At 49.0% G+C, this 15303-nt stretch overlaps 1 protein-coding gene across 1 annotated transcript; it reads left to right on the forward strand.

The window, feature by feature from the left end:
• The first annotated feature begins 6855 nt into the window (after window positions 1–6855).
• Window positions 6856–14387, forward strand: LOC136960294 (rho GTPase-activating protein 8-like). Its single transcript, XM_067254731.1, has 13 exons — window positions 6856–6957; window positions 8049–8120; window positions 9556–9699; window positions 10235–10322; window positions 10510–10641; window positions 11026–11112; window positions 11205–11303; window positions 11392–11502; window positions 11592–11665; window positions 11833–11910; window positions 12387–12515; window positions 12878–12981; window positions 14107–14387. Exons 2-13 carry the CDS (start codon window positions 8054–8056, stop codon window positions 14302–14304), a joined length of 1311 nt encoding a protein of 436 aa, XP_067110832.1. The 5' UTR covers window positions 6856–6957; window positions 8049–8053; the 3' UTR covers window positions 14305–14387.
• The last annotated feature ends 916 nt before the right edge of the window (window positions 14388–15303 follow it).

Below are 15303 nucleotides of genomic sequence, written 5' to 3' on the forward strand. Positions count from 1 at the left end.
AGGGAGAGGGAGAGGGAGAGGGAGAGGGAGAGGGAGAGAGAGAGAGGGAAAGGGAGAGGGAGGGAGGGAGGAAGAAAGAGAGAATCCTGAATCGCTCCTGTCCCTCCTGACTGCAGATCAATATCTGCAGTTGTCATGACTAATACAGGGTTCCACTGTATTAAATGGTGACTTGTATGTGTACGTCTGAGTAAACAGCTTTGTTGCAGAGTAATGATACTGATGTTGTATGTGTGTTGTTCAGCTTTGCTCCAGCAGCAGATTGGGGACCCATTGTGTCGTAAAGCCACTCTACAGCACAGGTCCTGCCGAGACAGCCATGGTAGTTCTCTCTCCCTCCCTCTCTCTCTCTCTCTCTCTCTCTCTCTCTCTCTCTCTCTCTCCGTCTCTCCCTCTCTATCTCTCTCTCTCTCTCTCTCTCCCTCTCTCTCTCCTCCTTCTCTGAACCCTCATCTAACTCTCTGACATTAGCCCTGGATTGTTTAGCAGTCCACAGAGTCCGGCATTAAGCTGTGTTGCTGGATTCCGGGGCTCTCCAGCCACACCAGCCACGCCAGCCACACCAGCCACACCAGGCACACCAGCCACACCAGCCACACCAGCCACTTGCCTCCATGGCCCCAGAGGACCCCAACTAGCAGCCTGACCCCGCACCCACAGCCATTAGTATCAAGGCTACGCCAAGGAAGTCTTTTCTATAAAGAGCCTGCTCCAGCCCCTCTCTCTCTCTCTTTCACTCTCTCTCTCGCTCTCTCTCAGAAACTGACGGTTCTTGGTCCAGTCTTTGCTTTTCCATCACTAGGCAGCTCGTTACTGTGTGGACTCTTGGATGAAACATGTTTTTTTATTTGTCCCCTCTCCTGTACAGTCTCGCTCTCTCGCTCTGTTTCTTCCTCTTCTCTCTATTTTCTCAGCTGGTTTTTAACAAGGGCCGCACAGAGGGAGCATTCTGTGAACACAGGCTCGAAAGTTCACCTCCCCCCTGCCTTCCCCCACAGCCCCCCCCCCCCACCCCCTCTCTCTCTCTCCTCAAGTCTTCCAGCAAAGGATATCTGGGTAATTCCAGGTGCAGTCTGCCTGGTGTTAGGTTGTCCAAGCATTTTCACAGACCTTCGAGGCCTCTTTCTCTCTCAGGTCATCCTGTGAGATATAGACACAGAAAGAGAAATGACAGCAATGGCCAGTGTATGGATAGAATTCCAGCATGGTGAAGAAACTGCATTTCTAAGGCTATAAAAGGAAGTGTATGTTCCTGCTGGGGTGCTGAATGTTTATCATCTCTCCTGGGGTGGAGAGAACACATCGTGTACCATACAGGAACGACGCCAACAACAGGAAAGATAAGCTCTTCCTGGAATGCAGGTGGAGAGAATAAAAGAGAATTTGCGTGGGGACGGCGCTGCTCGCACACAGAGTCGCCGTCCGGAATGTCATCAGGACCTTGAGATTACAACGGAAAATCAATTACGGCGTCCGTGATGCAGAGAGGCAGGGAGGGGAGACGGCGCGGCTCTCCATTGGCTGCCAGGGAAGAGAGAGGCCCAACTGTTTGACTTCTCAACTGATTGCCCCCCCAACAACCCCCACACATCCCCCCCCCCTCACCCCCACCCCCACCCCACCCACGCCGGCAGAGGTCACCGCCACTCCAACAAACATTCAGAAGCAATGGAGCTTGATTACAGCTCTGATCACCCTCAGCCACTTTCCCTCTCTGTGTCACTCTATATATTTCTCTATCTTTCTCTATCTCTGTCTCTCTCTCTTTCTCTCTCTCTCTGTGTCTCTCTCTCTCTCTCTCTCTCTCTCTCTCTCTCGGAGTGCATTTTCTGCCCCGTCCGTTTAAACTGTTTGTAGCCAGTGACACTCACACACATTGACATCGAAGGAGAGAAAGAGAGAAATCGAAAGAAAAACAGGGGAACAGTGAGGGAAGCAAATAGAGAAAGAACGATAGAGAGAGAGAGACAAATAGCATCGTTCAACCGCACAGCGCCTCCGTAGGTCACAGCACACAGAGTGACATGCAACATAGATCCCCTCAGGGACAGACAGACTCAGTGACCAGAGAAAGAGAGAGAGAGAGAGAGAGAGAGAGAGAGAGAAAGAGAGAGAGAGAGAGAGAGAGAGAGAGAGAGAGAGAGAGAGAGAGAGAGAGAGAGAGAGAGAGAGAGCTAGAGAGATAGAGATACGGAAAGAGAGAGAAAGAGAGAGAGATAGTTAATGAGACAGAGACAAGAGAGAGACGCAAAAGAAAGGGGGAGAGGGCTGAGAGACTGGTGCCTGAAGCGTCACAGGGAGCCAGGGAGCCAGACTGAGAGGCCCTCTGCTGCAAGGTTGACATCTGCTGGCCACTGTGACTCAGCACAGTCAAGGCCACCTCACCTCTCCAACCTCCTGGCCTGAGATCGATGTGTCTGAGGGCATCTGCTCGGAAATGGTTGGTGTGCTTGTGTGTGGGGGGCGGGCGGGATGTTTTGTAGGTGTGTGTAATGTGTGCGTCATGTGTGCATCATTTGTACGTCTGTGTGTGTGCATGTCGGCATATGCTTGTGTGTGTGTGTGAGTGCCTGTGTCCATGGAGACGTGTGTGTGTGTGTGTGTGTGTGTGTGTGTGTGTGTGTGTGTGTGTGTGTGTGTGAGTCAGTGACAGAGGGAACATCTTGCAACTACTGGAACATGGCCCGAGGCATCACACCACACACAAGTATCTCAACACAATCCTCTCAGCCTTGCCGTGATTCTTCTCTACAATCCAACCCCCAACCCCCCACCACCAGCCCCCTCTGCTCTCCATCTTCCTGCTCTATTTATAGAACCTGCTGGAAACACACACAGATAGAGATGGCTGTACTACCACCACCCCAAACCACCCACCCCCCCCTCCCAGAACTCCTCAACAGACGGGAAAAGTGTGTCTTCATGCTCTTCAGGGTACCACAGAGGAACGGGATGGAAACATTCCGTGCCCTCCCATTTCGAGAGACACTTTGTTTCCTCTTTTTATTTTAAGACATTATATCTTCAGTCTCGGCGTTCCATCCAAAAGTCGCTTGGGGATTTCATGGATGCTTGGTCGTAGGGCCGCTCTCGGAGATTCAGCTGTCACTAAAAACATTCACAGCTCTCAAGCTGCCATTGGGGAGACTAACTGCAGTTAGTCACCCATCGAGATGAGCCTCTGTGGACCCCTTCAGTTCTCCATACAGCTCCGGTAACACCAAAACATTGGAATACCCATTGGGATAGGGGCCTGTGGGTCACTAGTAGTGTGTGAATATGTGTGTGTGTGTATGTTTGTAGAGGGGATTAAGCAGCATGCAGTCAGCCAGCAATGGCTACCCTGGGGTCATACTGGCACCGTTTGGCATAGTAATACACACACTCACACACACACTCCTCTCTCCTCTTTTGTGCCGGGTAACTTTCCTTTTCATCTCTTGGCTCTGGCGCCATGGAAATATGTGTGTGGGTATTTATAGTGTTGCGATTTTAACAGGATCAGTACACTGAATGGCGAAGCCAGAGCTCCCAGTAATGACGTTCCATATCAAGTCCCAGTCTACACCAGCCCCAGAACGGCGCCAACAGTGCTCTGCGTCCTACTCATTATTCGGTTGGGTACCCAGTCATATGATCTGCACCGGTCTCATGTGCATAATCACACTATAATGTATCGAGGTGTGAGTCTCGACAACGTTTTCATTGGCTGGAGTGGGATGATGGGGGGGGGGGGGGTTGGGGGATTGGGAGCGGTGTTGTTCTCATTCACATCTGTGAGGTTGGTTCTCTGGTCCCTTTCATTATGCAGGCAGTGGGCATGTATTTCGTTATGCATGGCTTCTGTTGATTGTATTTGCGATCGTATTAACACTGAGAGAGAGAGAGAGCCAGGAGGGTTTGAGTGCCCGGTGAATAAACACTTGCGGTCGCCATCGTATCATTGTTTATGAACAAGGAATGTGTTTATTAGTCGAGATTTATGAGCTCCAAAAAATACCCGAGATTCGAAAGCATGGGAGGCAGACATGGCATGTGTATTTGTGTGAAAGAAAGATAAAGAATGGAATAATTTGTGTTTGTGCCTCAAACTGGAGTATTACAAAAGTGAAGGGCTATCTACTTTCTCACAGTGCTTGTTTGGCAGTGTTTTCATTTGCTCCCAGATGTCGCTTGAGGCATATTCCTTAACCATTTTCCATGTCTGACAGAACAGGTCAAGATTAATGCTTGCTAGACCTAAGCCTTCAACAGTACAAAAACACAAGTTTTCCAAACAAATGCTATTTTAGGTGTCTACCAGCAATCTGGCCACCAAAGCACGTTCCTTGTCTTTGACTCACTTACATACATAAATCAAGTCAATTTGACATACGTTTCTGACGTCAATGAGAAATAGCTTTGACCCTAGTACAGTACCCTGAGGCACACCAGTGACTTTTTCACACTAGGTTGAGGTTCCTGGAGGCAACATGTTTCTGCACAGTAGGCTCTTGCTCAGTGTACCAAAGTAAAGGGAGTGTAGTCAGTTTCCTCTTTTCTTTCTCTTGAAGTATATTAAGCAGATTTGAGGAAAACCTCACCATTGAACGGAAATCATCTTTTCAGATGAATATGTATCTCATCCTGCTCCGCTCTATATAGATACAGTACGTGTCCTTAATTCCACAAGTTTGTCGAGTCTCACAAGAAACCTTTTTTGAAAAGTTGGAGTGCATTCAAGTTCATTTGGGCATAAACAATATTTTTCAATCGTTTCTACCGCTCTCTAGTGCTACTGATGTCTTGAAATAATTCCCTCTCTCCATTGAATAGGAATAATACAACCCACTTCCTTTCTTTCCAGACTTTGCTGTTACTGGGTAACCAGGGCATGCCAAACACAAAGAGTCTCTGTTTCTGAAATGCTTCCCCCGGTGATGGAGAATATGGCAGCCTTGCATGCTTCTATCAGAATTTGTTTGTGAGAGAATCCTGCCCTCCGGGGTGCTTCTTCGCTCCGCTGTCACGGCGAGAGCCATTAGAGGAGCAGCTGTTGGACTCTAAACCTGATAGCGCTCGCAGTTATTCATTTCTGGCTTATTTCATTTGGACAGAGCTCAGACTGAGGCAAAGACACCCGTCGCCCTCCCTAGCTCTTCCCCTCCCCGCCCCTCGCTGCCCACCCACTCATACACCCAGTCCTAGTTTATCTTACTGGTCCTAGTTATTAGAGCAGTAAAAGTGAGGATTAACAGTCACACGCTGGCCAACTCTGTTGGCTGTGCAGGTGATGGGCACATAGCTTGGCATATGACAACAGGGAGAATCAGCTGGCAGTCATGTGGACCAGCTCTTTTATCGTGTTGTGTTCTCTGGAGCTCAAAGCCCACCAATCAGAGCTCGAGGGAGTTCATGGGTAGAGGTTTGAATTGCAGAGTTGGTATGAGGTATCATTCCTTTGACACGTCTCTGTGCTAGAGAGCTTTGGCTATGATGTGTATGTGCATGTGTGTGTAGGGGTGTGTGTTCTTCAAGCTTCTGTTGCAAAGCAATAGCACTATAAGCACCACCAATTTGGATTCTATCACAGAATATTTCAAAATGACTTTACGGGGGCAACTTTCACAATGTTTCTGGAATTTTCCGCTGACTACATGGACGGGGCAGCAGCTTGTCAAAGCCAGATCAAAACATTGTTTTGCGTTTAACGTGGCATTCTGCCTTCCTCCAGTAGATGTCAGGCTTTCTCTAGATTTTGCCAGGTCAAAGTCGGATGTGCATCAGCATTGTATTCATGTCACGAATTATGGAATCCTAATGAGTACATGGAATACCAGTTTTACCAGGCAACAAAGCATGCCCTGGGATGTTATAGAGTTGTATTTGTAGGAAGGACATAAAAGGTAAAAGGAAGAATGGTACCATTCATGTAGTGTTGTATGCATCTCAAGGGAAAACTAGACATGGTACATTGTGACGGTTTCCACAGTAACAATAGCTGCCTGTTCTCAGTAAGGTCAGAGTGTGACGGTCCTTTCATAAACTGTGCATCTTACAGACTATTTTCACCGAATATTTGTTCTATGTGAATGAATAACTGTAAATGTGACATAATCAGAGTTACTGGCTGTAGCCTGTGGATAGGCTATATTGATAGGCTATATTGTATCATGGAAAGTATTCCATCATCACTTGACAAGTAACCTTTGTCTCAGTGATGTCACAGGCCTGTCAGTTGTGACTGCCTCATCTTCAATTGCTCTAGAGAGGGCTCCGTATAATCCAACACGCTTCAGAAAACCAGTGGCCAATCTGCCAATCACCCTCGCGTGAAACGTCCATCAGGCGTTGGCATTTAAAGTGTCTGAAGATTGGCCCACAGCAGTAAAGCAAAGGTGCAGAGACACTTGACTGACACTTCTGTCCAATTAACAAGACCTTTGAAAGGACACTGGAGAGACCGGCGAAACCACCAAATGATCTGAAATATGTCAACTCTGAGTTGGATTATGAAATATATGTGCCAACACATCCCGATTGAGTGTAAAGCAAGGTAAGAGTAAAGGATTACTTGGAGTTTCACTGAAGTCTTGCTTGTTGAAAAGGATGTGCAAAGCATAAATGCTATAAGTCAATTTCATAATACATTTTATTCAGCCTCTATGCACCATCCTCATCAGATCACACACAAATCTGCCTGCCTGCCTGCCTGCCTGCCTGCCTGCCTGCCTGCCTGCCTGCCTGCCTGCCTTCCTGCCTGCCTGATCATTAGTATTTTGTCTACACTACAGGCTTCCGTACTGACAGCATTCCAATGAATTTGACTCAAACAAGGAATCTCAAGTTCTCAAATTACCTTGTGAAGTTCGAGGAATGAGCATGCGCAGTCGTTACCCGACGGTAAATATGGAGTTGAGTTCAGGAACTCCAGGAACAACGGATGTGTAGTAAGCGTTGTGTGCTGGAATGAATATGGTAAGCAACCCATCCTATTTACGTTTTTTGACAACATTTAATGTTGAATGTGTCTACATTTATTTCGACTTTCAATCGTAGGCCAAGATATGGTATCTTAAATAATGCTACTTCCTACTCCGCCGGTGGTCATCAAGGTAATTATGTCGCTACAGGTGTTGAGAGAGCAGCAAGTTTAGAGTAGCAATTCGACCTCGTGTTGTATGCGTGGCAATCATAAGAGCAACACTGTTAAGTAAATTCACTTTATGATTTTGTCTTTAATTTTAAAGTGAACCGCATACTTTCCAGGTGTAAACCAACTAGACAGGGCCTTAATGTTGAGTGAATCGAATGGGACTCGATCTCTGTGGACCTCGATCGCTGTGAACCTCAAGCCTAACCTCCATTGAGTTAGTGATGTATTTAAATGTGCACATTAAAAAGACTAGCTGTGCCATTTGCAAATGTTTCACACTGGAAGGCAAAGGTCTGTGCTCTTTCTAGTGTCTTGCTTTCTGTGTGACCATATTTTGAATACATCTACCTTACTGGTGGCTATGTATCATTGATAGGCTACATATCAAGTGTTGATGATTCACTAATTGTTGGTTAAGTCCCAGGTTTTGATAGCCTGCTGCGCTTCACACCAGCAGCATGTTTTGTCATGTAAATGAAAAACTGGTCGTGACTCGGGTCTACAGTAATTTGCCTCCCTGGTGTGGTTTGCTAGTCATATTGCACACAGCTGAGCCCGTCTTTATACTGGAAGCCTCAGCTGTCAGGAGAGCGTGTTATCTTTCCGTCACAGAGGATGTTGTGCTGAAAGGCAATTGCTTATTTTCACTACTGCTGTATGTTGTCTCAGACTGGCCAGAGCGGTGGAAGGTTAGGCTTTTCTTACGAATGACTTTTAATAAAGATGACTAACGTGTTCTTTGTGACTTGAGCATTGACTTGCAGGTTGCTTTTCAATGCCCACAAAACGAATCGATTGTTGATTGCACGTACCTTGTTGTTTTTCCTGCAGCACCTCTGTTTGTGTCAACTTGATATTGTTGAGATGTTTTCTCTTTTTTCCGCCTGTGCCTAATGTTATTTGTTTGTTTTAGTGCAAATGCTGAAGTCAATACAGACCTCTACAATGATCTCAACCACTGACCTTGAGCAGCTTGCAGAAATAGGTGAGAGAGAGAAAGAGAAAACCTTTCTGTTTGAGTCACGAATCATACTTGGAATCTTTCAAAGCCTTTAGTTGGGTTGGGTGACATACTGCTATGATACAAAGGGGAAACCATGCAGTCATTTAAAAATCCCATAAAACACCCTGATGAGTAGATAAGTGGAAATCTTCGAGGGGGTAATCAGTGAGCTGAATCACCATGTCTCTCAGACCGAAACATCCAGCCCTGACTGTACCAAGGTGGGGACAGCCAATCACAAACAGGTTCTGTTTCTTTTAAACCACTTTTTGTTTCTATTAAACATGCTGCACCATCCTACACACCCAGGCTATTTATAGCTGGGCATGCTTGGAAGTTGTCGCCTGCAAGATGGAGGATGGGTCATTCTCCAGATAAGACTGGCCGAGCTCATAATTACAGCTGGAGGGGCTGGAGCTGGTAGCTGTGCGCTGTTAATTAAACAGCCTGGGCAGGGCTGACTGGACTTACATTCCCTCAGCTCTGAGTCACTGCCCCCCCCCTCTCTCTCGCTCTCTCTTCCTCTCTCTTACCCTCTCTCTCCTTCGCTCTTTCTTTCCACTCTCTCCTCTCTCTGAGGGAGTCTGAGGTCGCTCGGCCATACTGTGTGTCCACTCTCAGACGACTTCAAGGAAGTCAACCTGGAAAGACCCCACAATTACCAGAAACCATTTTACTTGACGTCATTGTCGGCAAATTGCTTTTTTTCCCCGTTTTTTTTTAGCCAATTGTTCCAAAATCGGTTTCCTTCCACCCAATACTAGGTGATATGATATCTCGACTTCATCCTAAATGAAGCCCTTCAATATTCCTGAGAGACAAGAGAACACGACAGACCGAGTTCTACTATAGGATTTCCCTCTGCTGACCGCTCAGTCCACAGAGACATGACTGCTGCTCTTGGCAAAGAAACTCTGGTAAATATGACCATTGTCCACCCAAAATCAACAGCTGGTACCCCTCCTGTCCCCCCAGGCCCTTTTCCTCTCCACTATCAGACGCTGTATTTATAGTGTGCTTCCCGGCCCAGCGAGCAGAACAACAACAGATAGCTGCCACAGATTGCACTGTGAGTTTCCACCCTATCCTCGCTACACCGGCCATTTTATCTTTTTATTTTCTTCTGTATTGTCATTTTTGGTGGGGGCCAAAACACGAGCGGATATATTAACGCTGGAAACAAGGTGTCCAGAATGGATGCAGGGATAAGAACTGCCTACAGTATGTTGTCGATACATCATTTTTATACTCATCATATCAACTTTCCTGCAGGTGGTAAATGTGTCATATCAGAGATAATAGCTTTATTTAAAACAACCATACTGGGCTGTGGAAGTCACAGTAACGTTGCAAACTCTAGCATACATGACGACCCAGGAATGGATCCGTGTAACGCGTGCAACCTTCCTCCTGTCAGAGCTCCTGAGGGATGAGGAGGAGGAGGATGAGGAGCAGAGTGAAGCAGGGCCGCCTCCCGGTTTGCCTCCCCGACGCAGCTCCAGCCAGGACGCCGCTCATCCGTACTACGACGTGGCTCGCCACGGCATCCTCCAGGTCACAGGTGAGCACCAGACCGCGGCCGCTATGCTAACTCCCCCAGCCACCATCATCTTCATGGCTGGAGGAGGCAGTGAGACCAGCGCCATGGCGGACACCCGAGATTGATGGCATCATGCAACGGTATCTCAGGTCGAGCAACGCCAGCAGTGTGTTTGCGGTGCTTCGGTCATCCTGCAGTATTCAAACGACACAACAAAGGAGTCGTAGAATCGTTTCCTTGTATGCATGTATGTAGCAAATTGCTTTTCTAAAGCCAGATAAATCCTTCTATTCCACAGGAGGGTCTTAAGAATGCAGTTGATGATGAAAGCCTTGCCCCCCCCCCCCCGCAGGTGTATTCAACCTGTTCCCTGATAACCAGAGTTGAAAGAAACCCCTGAAAACGAAACATGACCCAGGTCCACACTGATCTCCTCTCTGAGATCAGATGTGGGGCTGAGGAACAGGGCCAGGGGTGAGCGAGGATTACCAGCTCTCTGATGCCCCTCCCTCCCCTGTGCTCTCCCCCCCCCCCCCCCCCATCTCTCTCTCTCCAGGGGATGACAATTATGGCAGGAAGCTGGTAATCTTCAGTAGCTGCTGCATGCCTCCGTCCCACCAGCTTAACCACCATCGGCTGCTAGAGTGAGTCAGGGGGGTGTCTGTGCATCTCTGTGTGTGTGTGTGCGCGTGTATGGATTTTTTCCGATCTTTCGATGTGTGATCAAACTCCCTGCCCCAAATCCCATAGATCAATAGTAGCTTTGTAGCCACAGCGAGGTCTGGAAGTGCTGTGCCGCTGAACCCCCCCTGCTCTGCCCCCTGTCTGCAGGTACCTGAAGTACACCCTGGACCAGTACGTGGAGAGCGACTACACCGTGGTGTACTTCCACTACGGCCTGCGCAGCAGCAACAAGCCCTCGCTGCGCTGGCTCCGGGACGCCTACAGGGAGTTCGACAGGAAGTGCGTCCCTCCGTATCCGTCCCTCATCTCACCCCAGCCCTCCCTCTCCTCTCCTCCCCCAACTCCCCCCCCCCCCCCCCCCCCCCCCTCCGTGCACCAGCCCCCAAGGAGTGGAGATTTCCTAGTAGGAAGTGTATTTACATGAGGCTTCCAGGCTGATCGTTTAGTCCTTCCCCAGAGAGTATGTCTACTAAATACTCTGCTCAATAATTTAGGAGATGTGGGGGGTTTTTTAGGTTGAGGGAAATTGGTAAACATTAAGAAAAGCCAGAGCTTGTAATATGAGTGGAAGATTCCATTTCCTATGTCGGTCAAGTATATATATTCATCATCGGTGTGACAATATATATATATATTTAGTTTTTCTTCTTGATAATCCTCAAGGTACAAGAAGAACCTGAAAGCGCTTTATGTCGTCCACCCGACGAACTTCATCCGAATCATTTGGAACATATTCAAACCACTCATAAGGTACGAGCCCCCCCGTTTGGCCCCCGGTCAACACAACATCAGTCTCCAACCCACCCAGAGCCTCACCTCCCCCCCCCCTCTGTCCCTCCCAGCCACAAATTCGGGAAGAAGCTGACGTATGTCAACTACTTGGCGGAGCTCCGGGACCACCTCAACTGCGAGCAGCTCATCGTCCCCCCTGACGTACTCAGGTACACGTAGACCCCCCTCCCCTCCTCCCCGGGTCTCTCTCACGGCCGTGCGTTCACCCCGGCCGTGTCCCCCTCCCTCCCCCCACAGGCACGACGAGAAGCTGCGGGCCGCTCAGAAGGGAGGCCCCCCGCCCTCGGTGAGGTCCCCCCCGCCGCGGCCCCCCCTGCCCACCCAGCAGTTTGGCGTCAGCCTGCAGTAGTGAGTGTCTGGTCGCCGGAGCCCCCCGCGTGCCGACCTTGTCGCCTGAATGCCCGACCTTGACCGTGGGAACGTTTTTCCGTCCACAGCATTAGGGAGAAGAACAGCCAGGTCGTGATCCCTCCTGTGATGTCCCAGACCGTCGCCTACCTGAAACGGAAAGGTAGCTTGACGCTTCGCTTTGTCCTACTCATGTTGTAGTGAATGTGGCCATGTTAGCAAGACGCCAGCTCCTTATATGGCAGTACAAAACTCCTTGTATTGTATTTCTAATCTCTTATTCCCTCCCTCCCTCCCCTCCCCTCACCCCCCTCTAACCCCCCTCCCAAGGGCTCCAGACGGAGGGCATCTTCAGGAGGTCGGCGCGTGTGCAGCTCATCAAGGACATCCAGAAGCTCTACAACCTAGGTGAGCGCCGACGGGGTGTACTAATGCCAGTGGCAGGAGCTCTTTATCTCCCTCTACCAGGAAGAGGGATCAATACAGCTCAATCTCTACCGGCTCCGATGGCATCGCTTGCGCACGCACGCACGCACACACGCCTTGCTGCCTCCAGTCCTCAGATGGCAGTAGTATCCAGTGAAGTTTCCACTTTATTAATCTGCCCCCTCCACATGCACACGCACACACATTTTGGAGATGGTATCAGTCCATTATTAACCATATAGGATGATCATATTATCGTATCATTATTATGATATGATGCAAAATGTACACACACTGTGCGGTTGACTGCATCACTGCCCAACCATAAATACAATACTTTGTGTGGGTGGTGCGTCGTGATGGCGACATCCCCACGCCCCTTCCACTCCACTGCTATCGCGAGAGCAGCTCACGAATGTTCCGGAACGTTCCATTCCCCCCCCCCCTCCCCCCCCCAGGGAAGCCGGTGAGCTTCGAGGAGTACGGGGACGTCCACGTGGCGGCTGTCATCCTCAAGACCTTCCTCAGGGAGCTGCCCGAGCCCCTGCTCACCTTCCCGCTGTACGGCTCCCTGCAGGACATCATCCGTGAGTCTCTCTCCCCGGACCACAGTGGATAGGAGGGGAGATGGGGGTTGTTGGAGCCAGAGTGACACATAGGGCCTTGATGGAGAAGAGGGAGGCGGAGGCCGAGGGGTGGATGGTTGTCAATCCCGATACTCGACAACAAGACCTGGCCCCGCACGTGAAGGCTTTCAAAGGGAACCAATTACGGCCCTCTTCAATCATTTTAAGATGCAGTTTGTGTGTTAGCCTTTTGGGTAGGGCGGAGGTGTGCGAATTTGCCCCTGTGCATGGCGTTGGATAAAGGCATCTGCCGAATGAACACCCCCATATTATCCATGCACAAGTACGGGATGAGAGATGTGATCGTCTGTGTTCTTTTTCAGGAGTGGAGACCAGTCTGAGAGTGACCACATGCATGCAGATCGTTGGGAACCTTCCAGAACATAACTACATCGTCCTAAAGTACCTGGCATGCTTCCTTCACATGGTAAAATCACACGCGCGCGCACACGCACCATCTGAACATAAAGTATCTGTCATGCCAGTGCTGCTGTCACAACACACAAACGGCAACACCTTAACTTAAACTCACTTTGTTGTCGGGATTCCCCCCCCAAAACATATTCCTCATGCGGAGACACAAGCATATGTCGCACAGCCTGTGACTTTGAGAAACCCTAAAAATAGATACGTTCCATCATCCTTTTTATGTCATAATTTTCCATCAACCTAGCCCCCTCCCCCACCCCCCCCCCCCAGGGCACCAGCTGCTCCTCCAGAGTAACACCGTGGTCTCCCCCTCATTCCGCATGCCACCTCCGTCCCCGCGCTACAGTAATGCACTGCTGTTCCAACTCTCTGTGGATGATCAATACGGAGCCACTGTATAATCTGGTGCTGATATCCCCTTGGGCGCCATTAGTCCGCATGACAAGCGACCGTTTAATCAGGGGAAACGGAGACACCTTCCAGGACAAGCCGTTTCTCCGCTTAGCCCACCAGCTGGCTGGTGCATTTTCATTTACCAACATCCATTCCATTTTGCGTCACTCTTTTTATTTTATTTTCCCAGTACCCCCAGGTACAAATCTGCTCTTGAGTGGATACACGTTTGTTTTATACACAAAAGTCTTGATTGGAATTGATCCAATTACAGAGGATTTACCAGATGCAGTGTGGGACTAAAACAAGGGGCACTTATTAGCTTTGCTGGAGTGATTTGTGGAAACGTACAGTTTCTCCAGTAAAACACATCCTGGTGAGGTCGACAGCAACGGTTTGGAAAACTCCTGAAAGACTCCATTACCCATACTACTTAGTTTACCATAACAAATATTTAGTATGCGTTTTACATTATGCCACAAATACCAGGACTTACTATATCCGGTAGCATTTTGCAATATGTGACCATGCTTTTTCTGGCTATTCTGTCCCACAATCCTTTGCGCAGAGGAAGGAGTCAACGGTGTAATAGCTAACCAATAAGAACCTGTCTGTGCCAGTTCCATGATGTAGTATATCCCGATTTGTGAGCATACTGCATGCAACAGTAAGTGACGCTGCAATTGTGACTGGAGGTCAATGGGGCGATTGTTTCCCCCTGTGCCGGCAGGTGTCCCAGGAGAGCATACACAACAAGATGAGCCCATCCAACCTGGCGTGTGTGTTTGGGGTGAACCTGGCCCGGCCCCCCCAGGGCTCCATGTCCCTGACCGCCCTCACGCCCCTCAACATCTTCACCGAGCTCCTCATCGAGCACTACCACACAGTGTTTGGCTCCCGTTGCCCCCCTGGACAGGTTACGCCCTGAGCCCAGCCCCAGGATGGCCCCGGCTCTAGGATCAACCCAGCCCCGAGACCCAGGATAGCTCCAGCCCTGGCCCCCAGGCCTGCCCCCCCCCCCCCGCCTCTACATAATTGTCTGTCGGCCCCTGTGCCCCCAAGTCAAACGTCTCTCTCAAAGATCGTACACCGGATTGACTTTTTGCTGCCTAAAACATGTATCGCGCTGACCTGAAGAGCGATTTTTAACAATGCCGGAGCCCCTGTGCCTTTTTTGAAGACTTCAGGCAAAACCACTTTCACCCTGGAAATACCAGAGCTGGCGTTTCCGTGGCAACGTGACGTGCGGGGGAGGGGAGGACGGAGCGGGTCCTGCGCTAACCTTGACGGCTCGGATCTCGGCTGCGTGTCCAGGATACCAAGAGAGCTGAAAGCAGACTTTCAGAACGTGGTTATTATTTCATTCGCTTTCTCTCTCTTTCTGGCCCCCTGGTTTAAACACGGACTGCAACACACTCAACTGAACCTTGTTTGCTAGCGCTAGAGGGTACAAGCAAAAGCTTTCATGTCTGTGGTATTTTTCACCCCAATTTGTAATTGTATACTCGCTTCTCGGTTCAACATCGCTGTCCCATTGGGAAGCAGAGGCTTTTAAAAAAAAATAATAATAATGTTTTGTAAAGTTTTAGAGTTCCATTGACGCCAAAGAAGATGTTTGGTCGATTTGACCTTCAGATTGCTTGATCACCTTGCTGCTTTGAAACATGTTACTGACATGCAAGCTACTGTAACCAATGCCTTATGCATCCTGTATGATATACTGTCTGTGTTCTTTGTTGTGTTCCACTCTGTACTGTGCAGTGTCTGTTCTTTTGGTCTGTTTGTTTGTTGGCAATATGGTTAAGGGTTTAGGCTTGGGTTGATTATGCAAACATATTTATTGAACTGTAGATGATAGGTTTATTTTGACTACTGACTTTTTTGTTGTAACTACATTCCTATTGTCTCATTTGACCACATTTGTGCA

The sequence above is a fragment of the Osmerus mordax genome, chromosome 17 (genome assembly GCF_038355195.1).
Source record: "Osmerus mordax isolate fOsmMor3 chromosome 17, fOsmMor3.pri, whole genome shotgun sequence".
Lineage (NCBI taxonomy): Eukaryota > Metazoa > Chordata > Actinopteri > Osmeriformes > Osmeridae > Osmerus > Osmerus mordax.

Excerpts from the sequence above, each read along its gene's own strand:
- LOC136960294 (XM_067254731.1), top strand. The coding sequence starts at position 8,054 with ATGCTGAAGTCAATACAGACCTCTACAATGATCTCAACCACTGACCTT. Across the intron at positions 11,666-11,832 it reads CGCCTACCTGAAACGGAAAG|GGCTCCAGACGGAGGGCATC; the intron begins GTAGCTTGACGC and ends CCCCCTCCCAAG. Across the intron at positions 11,911-12,386 it reads CCAGAAGCTCTACAACCTAG|GGAAGCCGGTGAGCTTCGAG; the intron begins GTGAGCGCCGAC and ends TCCCCCCCCCAG.